This window comes from Salvelinus fontinalis, chromosome 24, assembly GCF_029448725.1.
Source record: "Salvelinus fontinalis isolate EN_2023a chromosome 24, ASM2944872v1, whole genome shotgun sequence".
Classification (NCBI taxonomy): Eukaryota; Metazoa; Chordata; class Actinopteri; order Salmoniformes; family Salmonidae; genus Salvelinus; species Salvelinus fontinalis.
In genome coordinates, this window is record NC_074688.1 from 15,491,012 (window position 1) to 15,508,576 (window position 17,565).

The 17,565-nt window shown below is 42.2% G+C and overlaps 1 protein-coding gene across 1 annotated transcript; it reads right to left on the reverse strand.

Moving 5' to 3' along the window:
* Window positions 1–516: 516 nt before the first annotated feature.
* Window positions 517–12,703, reverse strand: LOC129821997 (myelin protein zero-like protein 3). Its single transcript, XM_055879811.1, has 6 exons — window positions 12,482–12,703; window positions 8,746–8,912; window positions 6,631–6,844; window positions 5,838–5,994; window positions 5,384–5,453; window positions 517–1,247 (listed from the first exon to the last, which is right to left on the reverse strand). The coding sequence occupies exons 1-6, from the start codon at window positions 12,549–12,551 to the stop codon at window positions 1,167–1,169; spliced, it is 759 nt and encodes a 252-aa protein (XP_055735786.1). The 5' UTR covers window positions 12,552–12,703; the 3' UTR covers window positions 517–1,166.
* Window positions 12,704–17,565: the final 4,862 nt, after the last annotated feature.

Consider the following 17,565-nt stretch of genomic DNA (forward strand, 5'->3'; position numbering starts at 1 on the left):
TTTACCAAGTTACAGTTCATATAAGGAAATTAGTCAATTTAAATAAATTCACTAAGCCCTAATCTATGGATTGCACATGACTAGGCAGGGTGGCATCCATGGGTGGGCCTTGGAGGGCATAGGCCCACCAACTTGGCAGCTGTTAAACTTGCTGTTTAATCAGCTTCTTGATGTGCCACACCTGTCAGGTGGATGGATTATCTTGGCAAAGGAGAAATGCTTACTAACAGGGATGTAAACAAATTCGGGCACCATATTTTTGAGAAATAAGCTTTTTGTGCAAATGGAACACTTCTGGGATCGTTTATTTCAGCTCATTAAACATGGGACCAACACTTTACATGTTGCGTTTATATTTTTGTTCAGTGTAGTTCACACCAGCAACATGGATGGGGATTTCAAACAACACGGGTGCCCGTTTTTAAGTCAGATTAGGTTTAAAGACCACCATTATTGAAAATGTGCTGTAGTTCAACTTACATGGTAACTGGACTAACCATTTTACCAACGGACAAGAACATTTCTGTATTTTATTAAGCAGAATTATAATACATTTTGCACATGCATGCATTCAACAACATTCACTACACTGTACATCCCAATTCTAACATGTAAATCAAATCCTGTAAATTCATTCAACCTCAGAATGTGAGGTCATAATATGTCCACTCCTGAATGTAGTTATACCAACGGGTTCAAATGTAACACTAACTCTAAAGACATGTTTAAAATAATCTTAATGGACCTCAATGAAGCAGATGTAACCACACGTAAAGATTAACTACAATTCTAGCAATAGATTCCATGAAGACCGATACTTAAAAGAAAACGTTCATAATAGCTGTACAAATACAATGATTCAACATTTCCAAAGTTATAAAGCAGACAATAACTTAATATATGCATCTCCTTCATAATAAGAAAATCCATCCAGAAATGTTTAGAGTATAGTGCTAAACGTATGTGTGTGTGTGTGTGTGTGTCTGGCACAGGATTCACATTTATCCCACCAGCGGAATCAGCTGTGGACAAGCCATGAGAGAAGGGAGGTGAGTGTGAGAGACTGCCCCTTCCACAGAGCCAAGTCCAGGAATCTTGGCATTTTTAACAGTGTGAGTGAGAATTCCTGTTCTGCTGTTCTTACAGACCACCGCCACCGGGGATCTCTAGCACTGAGACTCGGCCATGGTCTCTCCCTGAGCCGGAGGCCTCTCTTTGTGGACGTAGTAATCCTCATAGTCGGAATCCTAGAGACAGGAAGTGGGGTAACAGATAAATATTTAATCGACATCTCAAATTGTCAGACATAAACTACATTTAGAGTATGCTATAATGGCGCAGGAGGAGATGGATGCCGTTTTACGGTCCCCTAACCAATTGTGCTATTGTGTGGTTTTTTTGCGTTATTTGTAACTTATTTTGTACATAATGTTTCTGCCACCGTCTCCTATGACCAAAAATAGATTCTAGATATCAGGAGAGCGATTACTCACCCCGTACTGGAACAACACTTATTTACTCCAGACAAGGCCCTCATCCCCATTATTCGCAGGAGAAAGAGACTGAGATATCAGGGACGTAGGTCTGGGTGCCTTCTAAGGATCCGACAGCGAGTGGGTAATCTGCCTTTACCATCGAACCTATTACCCAACGTACAATCACTGGATAATAAAATAGATGAACTACGAGCACGTACTGTGGCCTTGCAAAAGTATTCATCCCCCTTGACGTTTTTTCCTATTTTGTTACATTACAACCTGTCATTTAAATTGATTTTTATTTGGATTTCATGTAATGGACTACACAAAATAGTCCAAATTGGTGAAGTGAAATGAAGGGGGAAAAAACTAATGGAAAAGTGGTGCGTGCATATGTATTCACCCTTTTGCCATGAAGCCCCTAAAAAAGATCTGGTGCAACCAATTACCTTCAGAAGTCACATAATTAGTTAAATAAAGTCCACATGTGTGCAATCTACGTGTCACATGATCTCAGTATATATACACCTGTTCTGAAAGGCCACAGAGTCTGCAACACCACTAAGCGGCACCATGAAAACCAAGGAGCTCGCCAAACAGGTCAGGGACAAAGTTGTGGAGAAGTACAGATCAGGGTTGGGTTATTAAAAAAATATCTGAAACTTTTAACATCCCACGGAGCACAATTAAATCCATTATTAAAAAATGGAAAGAATATGGCACCACAACAAACCTGCCAAGAGAGGGCCGCCCACCAAAACTCACAGACCAGGCAAGGAGGGATTTTTTAGAGAGGCAACAAAGAGACCAAAGATAACCCTGAAGGAGCTGCAAAGCTCCACAGCGGAGATTGGAGTATCTGTCCATAGGACCACTTTAAGCCGTACACTCCACAGAACTAGGCTTTACAGAAGAGTGGCCAGAACAAAGTCACTGCTTAAAGAAAAAAATTATCAAACACGTTTGGTGTTCGCCAAAAGGCATGTGGAAGACTCCCCAAACATATGGAAGAAGGTACGCTGGTCAGATGAGACTAAAATTGAGCTTTTTGGCCATCAAGGAAAACTCTATGTCTGGCGCAAACCCAACACCTCTCATCACCCGAAAAACACCATCCCGACAGTGAAGCATGGTGGTGGCAGCATCATGCTGTGGGGATGTTTTTCCATAATCCTTTCCTCCTGATTCAGGAGCAGGAAGCACCAGTGACTCGGTCAGTAAAAAAAAGCGGTCAGATGAAGCAGATGCTAAGCTACAGGACTGTTTTGCTAGCACAGACTGGAGTATGTTCCGGTATTCTTCCGATGGCTTTGAGGAGTACACCACATCAGTCACTGGCTTCATCAATAAGTGCATCGATCACGTCGTCCCCGCAGTGACTGTACGTGCATACCCCAACCAGAAGCCATGGATTACAGGCAACATCCGCACTGAGCTAAAGTGTAGAGCTGCCGATTTCAAGGAGCGGGACTCTAACCCAGATGCTTATAAGAACTCCCACTATGCCCTCCGACAAACCATCAAACAGGCAAAGTGTCAATACAGGACTAAGATTGAATTGTACTACACCGGCTCCGATGCTCGTCGGATGTGGCAGGGCTTGCAAACTATTACAGACTACAAAGGGAAGCCCTGCCGCGAGCTGCCCAGTGACACGAGCCTACCCGACGAGATAAATGACTTCTATGCTTGCTTCGAGGCAAGTAACACTGAAACATGCATGAGATCATCATCTGTTCCGGACGACTGTGTGATCACGCTCTCCGTAGCAGATATGAGTAAGACCTTTAAACAGGTCAACATTCACAAGGCCCCAGTACCAGACGGATTACCAGGATGTGTACTCTGAGCATACGCTAACCAACTGGCAAGTGCCTTCACTGACATTTTCAACCTGTCCCTGACTGAGTCTGTAATACCAACATGTTTCAAGCAGGCCACCATAGTCCCTGTGCCCAAGAACACAAAGGTAACCTGCCTAAATGACTACTGACCCGTAGCACTAATGTCTGTAAGACGAAGTGCTTTGAAAGGCTGGTCATGGCTCACAACACCATTATCCCAGAAACCCTAGACCCACTTCAATTTGCATACCGCCCCAATAGATCCATAGATGATGCAATCTCTATTGCACTCCACACTGCCCTTTCTCACCTGGACAAAAGGAACACCTATGTGAGAATGCTATTCATTGACTACAGTTTAGCATTCAACACCATAGTGCTCATCACTACGCGAAGGACCCTGGGACTAAACACCTCCCTCTGCAACTGGATCCTGGACTTCCTGACGGGCCGCCCCCAGGTGGTAAGGGTAGGTAACAACACAGCCGCCACACTGATCCTCAACACGGGGGCCTCTCAAGGGTGAATGCTCAGTCCCCTCCTGTACTCCCTGTTCACTCATGACTGCATGGCCAGGCACGACTCAAACACCATCATTCAGTTTGCTGATGACACAACAGTGGTAGGCCTGATCACCGACAACGATGAGACATCCTATAGGGAGGTCAGAGACCTGGCCGTGTGGTGCCAGGACAACAACCTATCCTTCAACATGATCAAGACAAAGGAGAGGATTGTGGACTACATGAAAAGGAGGACTGAGCACACCCCCATTCTCATCGACAGGGCTGTCGTGGAGCAGGTTGAGAGCTTCAAGTTCCTTGGTGTCCACATCACCAACAAACTATGATCATCCAAGCACACCAAGACAGTCGTGAAGAGGGCACGACAAAACCTATTCCCCCTCAGAAGACTGAAAAGATTTGGCATGGGTCCTCAGATCCTCAAAAATTATATTGCTGCACCTTTCGAGAGTATCCTGACTGGTTGCTTCACTGCCTGGTATGGCAAGTGCTCGGAAACCGACCGCCAGGCACTACAGAGGGTAGTGCGTACAGCCCAGTACATCACCGGGGCCAAGCTTCCTGCCATCCAGGACATATATACCAAGCGGTGTCTGTCAAAGACTCCAGCCACCCTAATCATAGACTGTTCTCTCTGATACCTCACGGCAAGCGGTACCAGAGCGCAAAGTCAAGGTCCAAAAGACTTCTTAACAGCTTCTTCCCCCTAGCAATAAGACTCCTGAACATCTAATCAAATGGCTACCCAGACTATTTGCATTACCCCCCTCTTTTACACTGCTGCTACTCTCTGATTATTATTACATTTACATTTAAGTCATTTAGCAGACGCTCTTATCCAGAGCGACTTACAAATTGGTGCATTCACCTTATGACATCCATTATCTATGCATAGTCACTTTAACTCTACCTACATGCACATATTACCTCAATTACCTTGACTAACTGGTGCCCCCGCACATTGACTCTGTACCAAAATGCTTACTAACAGGGATGTAAACAAATTCGGGCACCATATTTTTGAGAGATAAGCTTTTTGTGCAAATGGAACACTTCTGGGATCGTTTATTTCAGCTCATTAAACATGGGACCAACACTTTACATGTTGCGTTTATATTTTTGTTCAGTGTAGTTCACACCAGCAACATGGATGGGGATTTCAAACAACATGGTGGCCGTTTTTAAGTCAGATTAGGTTTAAAGACCACCATTATTGAACATGTGCTGTAGTTCAACTTACATGGTAACTGGACTAACCATTTTACCAACGGACAAGAACATATACCCCATGTATATAGCCTCGCTATTGTTATTTTACTGCTGCTCTTTAATTATTTGTTACTGTTCTTTTTTACTTAACACTTATTTTTTCTTAAAACTGCATTGTTCGTTAATTAAGGGCTTGTAAGTAGGCATTTCACTGTAAGGTCTACACCTGTTGAATTCGGCGCATGTGACCAAAACAATTTGATTTGAAATTGATCGGGCGAGACATGTGCCCCTAACTAATTCATAAGCAAAAAGAAACATGCCATACCAGAAGATATATGTGGCAGCATGTCGTGTTTTTCTCCTTGCTGTGGATCTGCTTGAAGCCAGGCTCCTCTCTGTCAAAAAGATGGTAGTGTTCAAATTGGTCAAATCACAAAACAGTCAGCAGTAGCAATTTGCTATACGGGCTCAAGGTCGTTTCTCAATTGATCTTTCCTTGATTCCTCGCATCATCTCTGCTCGGCTTCTTTTCAATCGTATTGGAGGAGAAGGTCCACTGTCCCTCCCCTCAGACCCTCTTCCCCAATGCATTTTGAGAAGGAGGCGAGGAGAGAGGACGAAAGGAATCAAGGAAAGATTCTTTGAGAAAAAGCCATAGTGTCCACTCAGCAAGTCAGCGATGGGGGCTCTCTTTACCAAAACCATATCACTTCTTTAAAGCCATATGTCCAGGAGGCCCTGAAGAACTGGTGCACTGATTGAGGAGTAAATCTACTCACCCAGGTGTGACCTCAATAGGGGAGTGGTAACCCTGGGCCTGGCTCTTGTCCCTCAAAGGGCAGCACATGCGACCCAGCAGAACCAGCGTGATGATGGCGGAAGGAAGCAGGATGAAGGCTAAAAGCACCGCCACGTCCGAGAAGTGAACCGCGAGCACTGTGGAGAGGAGAGGGTTCATCATAACCACATACACACTCAGTATCAGCGCAAAGTGGAGACGGTAAAGATTCCTTAATCTCTTTAGTTACGAGATCCGCCTTGTACCTATGATCGCAGCACAGCCGTACTAAAAAGGTAGTTTAGCATGCCTTCGTGTGCAATTGCTTTAATAAACCTGTAAAATAAATCTGCATCCTGTCCTCAAAAGCTTCTAAAAGATGGATTGTTTTAGCTTTGTGAAAAATGTGACTATGTGTAGTGCACACGTACTGAAATCTATAAGTATTCGAAAAGGCATCATATAAATGTGACCGACCATACCAGCATTGAACACGAGGTAGGTTTTACTGCACAATGAGTCGTAAATCTCCCCAGTGCCACAATTCCCACACAGTCATGTTCTACACGTCATCATTCCTAAGGTCAACAGGGTGAACCCACAATCATCTTTACTAACAAATCTTAAACTCCTGCCTCTCAATTACGGGACAAATTCTGACTTGAGACGCACACAAATGTTCTTACTGGAACATTTTCTCAATAGTCCTATTGACATCAGTGCATGATTCACATGCACCCATCTCAAGTTAGAATTTGGCCCTAAATATACATTTCTCTGAGGAATTGCCTCACCTTCGGGCGTCACGGTGAGGACGGTCTGTGAGGTGGGGAATCCGTGGACGTCGGGGGGGTTCCTGACGGAGCAGGTGTAGGTGCCGTTGTCGCTGAGGGAGGCGTTGAGGAGCTGGATGGAGGCCTCGCCCCGGGCCGGGCTACCCAGCCACTTCACTCGCCCGTTAAACTGGCCGTCCAGCGGAGGGAACACCAGAGAGGAGAAGTGGAAGAACTGGGGAACAAAGAGGAGAGATTGTGATGACTCTGGGCATAGGGTTAGGACAGTGTTACTCAGACCGTGGCAACAACAGAGCCACTTTACAAGACACAGACAACAGAAATACTGCATCAATCACACTAACCATGACCGCGTTTCGAAAAGTAGCAGGGGTAGAAGGCTGGGAATGGTTTCAAAAAGGGGTTTGAATAAAGTTGAAGCTAAAATAGGGCTTTACTCATCAGACGGCAACACACCGACAAATAGACAATAAGAAGTGTCAAAGAGCCACATTGAAGAAAACTAATTACATATAGTGAATAAGCGGCACAAGAAAATATACAGAAAAACCAACACACAGCAGGCCTGTTAACAATCAATGGTGCTTAGCAGTTATATTGTTTTATAGCTCTGTATGGGCTGGGCTCTCCAGGAGGCACTTCAGTTCAGACAGCCATAGAGCTGAGACTGCACCCAGTCAACCCAGACAGATACTTAGGCCTAACTCAGACAGGTTACAACTAGCCAAGTACCTCTGAAACATTCAGAGCCAGACCCAGATTAAAGCTAGACCTGGACTAAAACTCATTTTCAATGTAGAATCATCATTGAATGATTTTCAATCCGGGACTAATTTGGGTCCGGGAAACTGTCTCTCGGGGTGCAAATGTTAGGGTCTGTGGTTCAAAGCTTTGTGGTTACCGTAACGGTAGTGACTCACCGATGGTGGATACCTGGTGGATCATGGCCATCAAAATGGATATTGAATTGATTTGCTCATGACTTATACAGGACATTGATTGACTGGAGGTGTTCATTCAGAGTCATTCAGAGGAATTTAATCACAAGCCATCCAAGTCCTTCCTTGCTATCCGTTGCTACGGATATGTGATTTAATCGTTGGACATTTTGAGCTGCCTTTTCAACCCTGGAAATTCATTCTCATCAAGATATTGATAATCATGCAGGGAGACTGAAGCACACCACCAATTCATAGTTCTCAAGCATTGGCTGATAAATTATATTTCTGATTGAGTTTTCAAATACTTATTCACAGTGCCTTTTGATATACGATTGTGGCAATAAATGTGTCCGAATCCAATAATGAAATTGGATGGAAATAAATGTACTATGAGAGACAGATTCACTCTCTAGCTCTGTTGTGTTGGCTAGCCCTGTTGTGTTGGCTAGCTCTGTTGTGTTGGCTAGCTCTGTTGGGCTATGCGGCAAAAAGTTATACACGTTTCCTTATCCATCTATAGTTGCACAGAACAAACTTGTTCGAGTAAATAAGGAATTTAAACCAAACCCTGCTATGCTTATACAGCCGACACACACCTAGGATGAAGAGTTTGTGTTAGTGACATAACAGCCCACACTATCTGCTGACACTGACACAGCAGTAGGCCTGACTACTACATCTTAATGACTAAACCAACAGCTCCTATCACCTCATCAAGGGAGCCGCAGAACATTAGCGCTGAGTGCTCCTATAGGATATGATTCGCCAACAACTACATAGTGTATACATTATCGGCCCTCCAAATGGTATTAAAAATGTACGCGGTCAGCTGCTAAGAGTATCGACAAGGAAATTGGATCTAGGGGAGCTTTGGTGTCGGAGACCTGACCGCAACTTAACATACATTTACCACATCACCAAGATGTAGAAGAGTGATCCTGATTCCTGCCCCTAACTGCCTGGGGTCTCTGAGTCATATTTCCAGGGGTTAAGTGTACCATAGAAATAGAATTACTCTAACGGGCATCACAATTCAAGTCAATGTATTGGGATGGGAGGGCCGGCGGCAGCCATATTGAGTGTACCCATGCCAGGGCGTAAAAGCACAGTAATTCTTCATTCAATGTGCGCTTTATTATCAATCAACTCAATATACTGATTCATGGGTACTTACTGCCTGCGGAGGGCCTCCGGTCTGGGGCCTGTAGGACCAGTCCACTGACATACGGCTGGTGGCTCGGCTGGTAGAGGTGAAAGTGCAAGTCAGGGTGACGGCATCACCCCTCACAGAATGGACCTCCGCAGGGGAGCTCACTGTTATGCCTGACACAGGGCACAGCACTGAGGGAGACAGCAGGGCAGGAAGGGTGAGGTGGTCAGATGAGGAAGACAGATTCAGGAGGAGGAAGGGCAGACAATTGTACAGAATTTTGAGTGAAATCCAGTTGGGAGCAAAATACATTGTGATAGTCAAAAGATTAATAATTTGGAAGAAAGGTAGTTCATATAAATAAAACAAAAATAAACAGAATAAATCTAAAGGTCTCATTTTACAATTGCATATAAATCACAATGTCAAAGGTACCCCTAAAGGCCCACATTGTTGACCCAGTACCCAGATGGCAACATTAAAACGTCTGTACACTGCCTGCCATTAATTGGAATTACACAATCTAATGCATTTTCCATGGGAGACATTGTTTCCCTGGCAACATCTGACAACAAGACTACCCGACGACTCAAGAATAGCAGTAACAGTGTCCTAGTTCTCTCTCTTTCCTTGTTATCTTTTCATTGACATTGAGAGTCTGGCATTGGCAACATACAGACATAACAACCACAAGCATTCCAAGCAATTAATCAAAATCTCAACCATTTAATAGCTGTTCTGCCTAGAACATGCCTACGAAACAAGCACTGCACACCAGTTGTATAATGTGTAGAAATTGAGGAGGAGCTGATTTTCTAACGATTTCCATAACAAGTGTATGTACAAGTGGCACATGTAAAATAGTCGACCACTTCCTGGATTGGCAAGCAAACAACAAAAGCTGTTGATCTTTCCATCAACTATCAGCAAACATGGCAATAACAACACAGCCTACAGTAGTAGTATTCCTTGTGACGAGTGTTGCCAATGCAGACATTGTGCAATGTAAAAAATCTTTTTTTAAAGACAAAAGATTTAAATAATGTGTGATATATTTCAAAACAGGCACACCCCCAAAGATTCAATACTGTATTTTCCATGTGAATTCCAACCCACACAGGGAAATGCAAACGTATCATTTAACATACAGCACACTGTAGGTCTGCATGTGATTCAGATTTCAACAGTACATAACAATTCTTCTGCCTTGGAGCAAGTAGATACAGAGGTCAGAAGTTTATATACACTTAAGTTGGCGTCATTAAAATTAGTTTTTCAACCAGTCCAAAAATGTCTTGTTAATTAACAAACTATAGTTTTGGCAAGTCGGTTAGGACATCTACTTTGTGCATGACACATGTAATTTTCCATCAATTCTTTACAGACAGATTAATTCACTGTATCACAATTCTAGTGGGTCAGAAGTTAACAAACACTAAGTTGACTGCTCTTTTAAACAGCTTGGAAAAGTCCAGAAAAAGATGTCATGGCTTTAGAAGTTTCTGATAGGATAATTATCATCATTTGAGTCAATTGGAGGTGTACCTGTGGATGTATTTCAAGGCCTACCTTAAAACTCAGTGCCTCTTTGCTTGACATCATGGGAAAATCTAAATAAATCAGCCAAAAAATTGTAGACCTCCACAAGTTTGGTTCATCCTTTGGAGCAATATCCAAATGCCTGAAGGTACCACATTCATCTGTAGAAACAATAGTATCCAAGTATAAACAACTTGGGACCATGCAGCCATCATACCGCTCAGGAAGGAGACGCGTTCTGTCTCCTAGAGATGAATGTACTTTGGTGCAAAAAGTGCAAATCAATCCCAGAACAACAGCAAAGGACCTTGTGAAGATGTTGGAGGAAACAGGTACCAAAGTATCTATATCCACAGTAAAACACGTCCTATATCGACATAACCTGAAAGGCCGCTCAGCAAGGAAGAAGCCACTGCTCCAAAACCCCCATAAAAAAGCCAGACTACAGTTTGCAACTGCACATGGGGACAAAGATCATACTTTTTGGAGAAATGTCCTCTGGTCTGAAAATAGAACTGTTTGGCCATAATGACCACAGTTATGTTTGGAGGAAAAAGGGGGAGGCTTGCAAGCCGTAGAACACCATCTCAACCGTGAAACATGGGGGTGGCAGCATCATGTTGTGGAGGTGCTTTGCTGCAGGAGGGACTTGTGCACTTCACAAAATAGATGGCAACATGAGGCAGGAAAATTATGTGGATATATTGAAGCAACATCTCAAGACATCAGTCAGGAAGTTAAAGCTTGGTCGCAAATGGGTCTTCCAAATGGACAATGAGCCCAAGCATACTTCCAAAGTTGTGGCAAAATGGCTTAAGGACAACAAAGTCAAGGTATGGAGTGGCCATCACAAAGCCCTGACCTCAATCCTATACAACATTTGTGGGCAAAACTGAAAAAGTGTGTGCGAGCAAGGAGGCCTACAAACCTGACTCAGTTACACCAGCTCTGTCAGGAGAAATGGGACAGAATTCACCCAACTTATTGTGGGAAGCTTGTGGAAGGCTACTCGAAACGTTTGACCCAAATTAAACAATTTAAAGGCAATGCTACCAAATACTAATTGAGTGTATGTAAACTTCTGACCCACTGGGAATGTGATGAAAATAAATAAAAGCTGAAATAAATCATTCTCTCTATTATTCTGACATTTCACATTCTTAAATAAAGTGGTGATCCTAACTGACCTAAGACAGGGCATTTTTACTAGGATTAAATGTCATGAATTGTGAAAAACTGAGTTTAAAAGTATTTGGCTAAGGTGTAGTCGGGTAACTTCCGACTAAACTGTAAGCTTTTGTACACTGTCCCCACAGAGACAAGTGAAGGTCACATCCAAAGCAGACACTTAAAAAAATAAAATCTATGGACACAGCGACAGTCTGAGTACTGTGATCTACATAGGTTAATATACAGAAATCCTGCGCTATTTAAAAAGACCTCATTGTAAAGTGGACCAAAAGTGAACAAGCGAATCTCATAATCAAGGTAGCAAAAAAATATATATATATAATAAATAATAATATTTCAAGCTGAAGAGCCTTTCGAGTAGCAGATGCTTGATAGCTGTTGACATTTAAATTGTTGATGGGAAAGTTGGCAACCCATTGGCATTTATCCACATATGTCTCTAACATACAGGAAATGACTCCTACTGTCCAACCAGTAAATATCCAAATATGAATTGTTATATAAATCTGATCAATGTCAATAGACCTCACCCAAGAGTCATATTCACAGTTATAGATCATGGATGCTTTGCATTGGACGCAGGCTACGTTAAGCTCAATAACAAAACGTGTCTGAAATTGAAAACAATGGAAAAGGTCAAAGCCAAGGGTCTCGTGAATTTCACATGACAGGGTACTGCATTCCTGTTGTAAGGAACATAGGCCTCAGGAGCAATTTGGTTTGTTGTGAACATGCAGTATAATTACTTGGTAGTGACTATTCACAAATGGATACATAGTAGCCTAACCAAAATGGTGTATATATTATGTTAAATGTAAAGGGAAACATGTGGCTTATTATAATAATTCTAACAATAATTCACAATTAATGAGTCTGTAGGGTAAAAACAGCCTAGACAGTTATACAGGGTACAAATTCAGGATTCTATAAAACACCCACAACCCGAATGTGTGTTTAATTTGTTTGTAACGCAAATTCGGCGATCTGTGACATTGAAAACGAGCTCGACAAATAAGAGGGTTGTACTCACCAAAACAAACCACTAAATACAGCAACAATACAATGTTCAAACGTATACTCGTATGTTGTTGCCGAAGCATTTTAGTAAAATGAGGTGGGGGTTTAGAACAATTAGAATAAATTGTAAAGTCTAGTCAAATGTTGCATTCCAGGGACTCGTCGTCCATGTTTTTGTGTAACTCATTTGCTCCGCTGTGCCTGTCCAGTGCCCACTAACTGACAAACAGGTGTTTCAGGAAGTGTGGCAGACAGACACTGCGCAGCCTGGCCAAAGAAGGAATAGGAAGCGAGACAACCCACTCGCTGTTTGTTCACCCGTTTTTTCAATGAACTAAGTAGACCAGACCCAGCTGCTATTGCATTACTGTCTATGGGAGACACACCCAGTTAAGTACACCGGAACTTGCTTTTTTTCAATGGTAAACGGCCTGAGTGAACTATCTTCATTTATTAACCACCATCGGCCTGGCATCACAGATTCGTAGTGCGTTTTTTACGTTCAACAAAACTTCTGTAGCACTGACAAGAATGAGGAGGAGGAGCTTGAGAGAGCAAAAGAAGAGTCACGTTATCTTTTGCACTTACCTGAGTAGGCATGCATGATTTTTACGTTGGCAATGTGCTTGTCGTTATGTCTTTGTAGTAACATCACCCAATTGGAAAGCATTTTTTTCACTCCCGAATGTAAATTAAACCTCTTTCAATGCCACTCATCACCTTATGTGACATTGTGTGTCTAATCCTCTTTCTCATCAGCCAAACATCCCTCTCTGTAAACTTCTGGCTACCCTGTGGGAGCGGCCAGCTATTCCTAGAGTACAATACCCCTGTCCCAGAGCCCCAGTCTTTAACTTTGTAATTATCCTTAATGGGTGAGATATTTGTCTATCTCTTCCACAGTTTACCCCTGTGTACACGCCTACGTTAGAGAGCCCTTTGAAGTTATTTATGTCTTAATTTAACTCTGATACCATTACATTCGTAGTGAACCACTATCCATCCCGCGGGCATGCACCTCCTACACCGACAAGAGAAATACATCACAATCAGATTTCTCCATGGACAGAGTTTCAGGGATGTACTTTAAGTTGCAAATGTGAAGGACTCTGGCCTCTGGGTATTACCTGAGTGTGTTTCCAACAGTGCCACTTTGTATTTTTGTGAAGTGTATGCATCGAGAGGCCTCTGTTTGGTACAGTAGTGTGCATTTCAGCTCTACCTTCCCAGTGAAAATGACTGGACCCTCACTTCTCACTGTCTCCATGGTGGCACGGGCAACAGAGGGCTGATTCTTCAGATGTCAACATGTGGGAAACTAATAAAAGGAGTTTAGTTACAACATCCAGACCCTGCATCTGATTATCCAGGTGTACGTGAATGTGCAGTGCTTTGATGAAAAGTACATGGCCCTCCTCTCACCTTTTGGTAGAGGACATTATCTCTTCATGTGTACAGAAACCTGAGAGGTATACATACAAACATGACTGGAGCTGTCAAAATTGTCAAAGCAACGGATGGCAGACTCAATCAACATCTGTCGGAAATCGTACTGTGGACAACACACCCATTAACATAGTGTTGACTCTCCCCTTGAAAAATGATGGAATCCTATTTTACTCATGTCTCTTCCCAGCATAATGTAGTTAGAGTGCACGCTCTCGCCAGGGGACGCTGTAAGTCGTCAGTCAAGTCTTCAGTTCAGCTGTGCTGTTACATTCCCATGGTGAAGTGTGTATTATTGCTGCTGTTGCTACCTGCCCAGCCCAGCCCATTTGTGGCAAAGGGCACCAATAGGGTGATGTGTCACGCTGGCATGAAGGATCGGGAGACAGGCGCAGGAATGCGTAATTTTTTTTTTTATTAAGCCCCAAATTGCGGCGTGCCGTGTAAAGGCACGAGGACGAAGACCAAACAAACACGTACACAAAACACAGGGTTGAAACCCAAACAAAAGAGCGAGGAGTACCTTGAATAAATAACACACGCGCACAATGATTAACACACAGGAAGAGACCCGTAATCATCTGCGCAATCCACAAGGGCACGAAAGCCCAAAACACACAGCACAGGTACTCACACGCACCAACGGACATAGTAACAATAATCGACAGGACAATGGTAAACCAAGAACACACTTATACAATTACTAATCCCTGGCAGTAGGGGCCAGGTGTGAGTAATGAATGTTCCGGAGGGATCTGTGACATGATACTTTTACGAAATACTGTCTGTGCCTGGTACAATCCATCATTGGGTGTGGAATGATCTGTGGAAGAGAATATTACTGTCTGTTTGTTTGTCTGTCTAGCTGTCCCCTCATTCATTTTAACCAAGCCGTGTTATACTAGTCATGTCTTGAGTAGTTCAGTAGGTGTGAGGGAGGATTAAAGGACTCACAACACAGAGAGGTCTTAATCCCAAATCTAGGTTTACATTATTATATACTTCAACACAAATATTGACCAAAATGTCATTAAGTTTAACAGATACCATACAGTTAGATGTATCTTGTATTTGTGTAATTACATAGTAACTAGTAACTGATATGACAGCCAGAATTTGAATGGTTTTCTAACATTCCAATTCGATCATTCTTTCATTAAGCTTATCTACACTGAACAAAAATATAAACGCAACATGTGAAGTATTGGTCCCATGTTTCATGAGCTGAAATAAAAGATCCCAGAAATTTTCCATACACAAAAGCTTATTTCTTTCACATTTTGTGTACAAATTTATTTACGTCCATGTTAGTGAGCATTTCTCCTTTTCCAAGATAATCCATCCACATGACAGGTGTGGCATATAAAGAAGCTGATTAAACAGCATGATCATTACACAGGTGCACCTTGTGCTGGGGACAATACAAGGCCCCTCTAATGTGCAGTTTTGTCACACAACACAATGCCACAGATGTCTCAAGTGTTGAGGGAGCCTGCAATTGGCATACTGACTACAGGACTATCCACCAGAGCTGTTGCCAGACAATTTAATGTCAATTTCGAGACCATAAGCTGCTTCCAACATCGTTTTAGAGAATTTGTCAATTCCAACCGGCCCCACAACCTCAGACCATGTTTATGATGTCATGTGGACGAGGGGTTTGCTGACGTCAACGTTGTGAACAGAGTGCCCCATGGTGGCGGTGGGGTTATGATATAGGCAGGCATAAGCTACTGACAACGAACACAATTACATTTTATCGATGGCAATGTGAATGCACAGAAATACCATGACGAGATCCTTAGGCCAATTTATTTTAAGGTATCTGTGACCAACAGATGCATACAGTTGAAGTCGGAAGTTTACAGTTGGAGTCATTAAAACTAGTTTTTCAACCACTCCACAAATTTCTTGTTAACAAACTATAGTTATGGCAAGTCGGTTAGGACATCTACTTTGTGCACGACACAATACATTTTTCCAACAATTATTTACAGACAGATTGTTTTACTGTATCACAATTCCAGTGGGTCAGAAGTTTACATACACTCAGTTGACTGTGTGTCACGAACGTCGTCGGGAGAAGGAGAAGAGGACCAAGGTGCAGCGTGGTAAGTGTTCATTTTTAATGGTATAAAATAAACTGAACACTGAGAACGAAGAACGAAACGAAACAGAACTGAGAACTGAGAACGAAACGAAACAGTTCTGTAAGGTATACACACAAAACAGAAAACAATCACCCACAACTCAAAGTGGGAAAACAGGCTACCTGAGTATGGTTCTCAATCAGAGACAACGATTGACAGCTGCCTCTGATTGGGAACCATACCAGGCCAAACACAGAAATACAAAACCTAGAACAAAACCTAGAATGCCCACCCCAACTCACGCCCTGACCAAACCAAAATAGAGACATAAAGAAGAAACTAAGCTCAGAACGTGACACTGTGCATTTAAACAGCTTGGAAAATTCCAGAAAATGATGTCATGGCTTTAGAAGTTTCTGATAGGCTAGTTGACATAATTTGAGTCAATTGGAGGTGTACCTGGTGCACTTCACAAAATAGATGACATCATGAGGCAGGAAATGTATGTGGATATATTGAAGCAACATCTCAAGACATCAGTCAGGAAGTTATAGCTTGGTCGCAAATGGGTCTTCCAAATGAACAAAAGTTGTGGCAAAATGGCTTAAGGACAACAAAGTCAAGGTATTGGAGTGGCCATCACAAATCCCTGACCTCAAAATTATAGAAATTGTGGGAAGCTTGTGGAAGGCTACTCGAAACGTTTGACCCAAATTAAACAATTTAAAGGCAATGCTACCAAATACTAATTAAATGTATGTAAACTTCTGTCCCACTGGGAATGTGATGAAATAAATTAAAGCTAAAATAAATATTTCTCTCTAATATTATTCTGACATTTCACATTCTTAAAATAAAGTGGTGAACCTAACTGATCTAAGACAGGGAATTTTTACTAAGATTAAATGTCATGAATTGTGAAAACCTGAGTTTAAATGTATTTGGCTAAGGTGTATGTAAACTTCTGACTTCAACTGTATCTGTATTCCCAGTCATGTGAAATCCATAGATTAGGGCCTAATGAATTTATTTCAATTGACTGATTTCCTCATATGAACTGTAACTCAGTAAAATCAATGAAATTGTTGCATGTTGCGTTTATATTTTTGTTCAGTATAGTTGCTATGTTTATCTGAGTAATACAATTTTTGAGATACCAAAGTAGTTACTCAGTTACTACAAGCCATAAAGACAACTAAACTGTTACCCAAACAATGTATTGATTGAAATCACCAATATATTGGTTAAGATGCCAATGTATTGGTTGAGATAATAATAATCGTCGTAACAGAAAATTGCAGGAATCATATCATGACATTGAATCAATTCTTCATAATCATTGAATAGTCTTTCGACCCAAGATCACATTTTTTCTCCAAGACTTTTTGAGGAGAAAACCTGTTTATTGCCAACCTCCAGAGACGATTAAGTGATGAAATCAGGAGTGAACGTAGCGTTGAGAGGATAATCACCTGGAGCCTGGTGATACTGGAGAGAGCCCAGATTACACCAGTGTTGCCTTTCATTCAACAGAGCTGCCATTCTTAACTACAGAATGCAA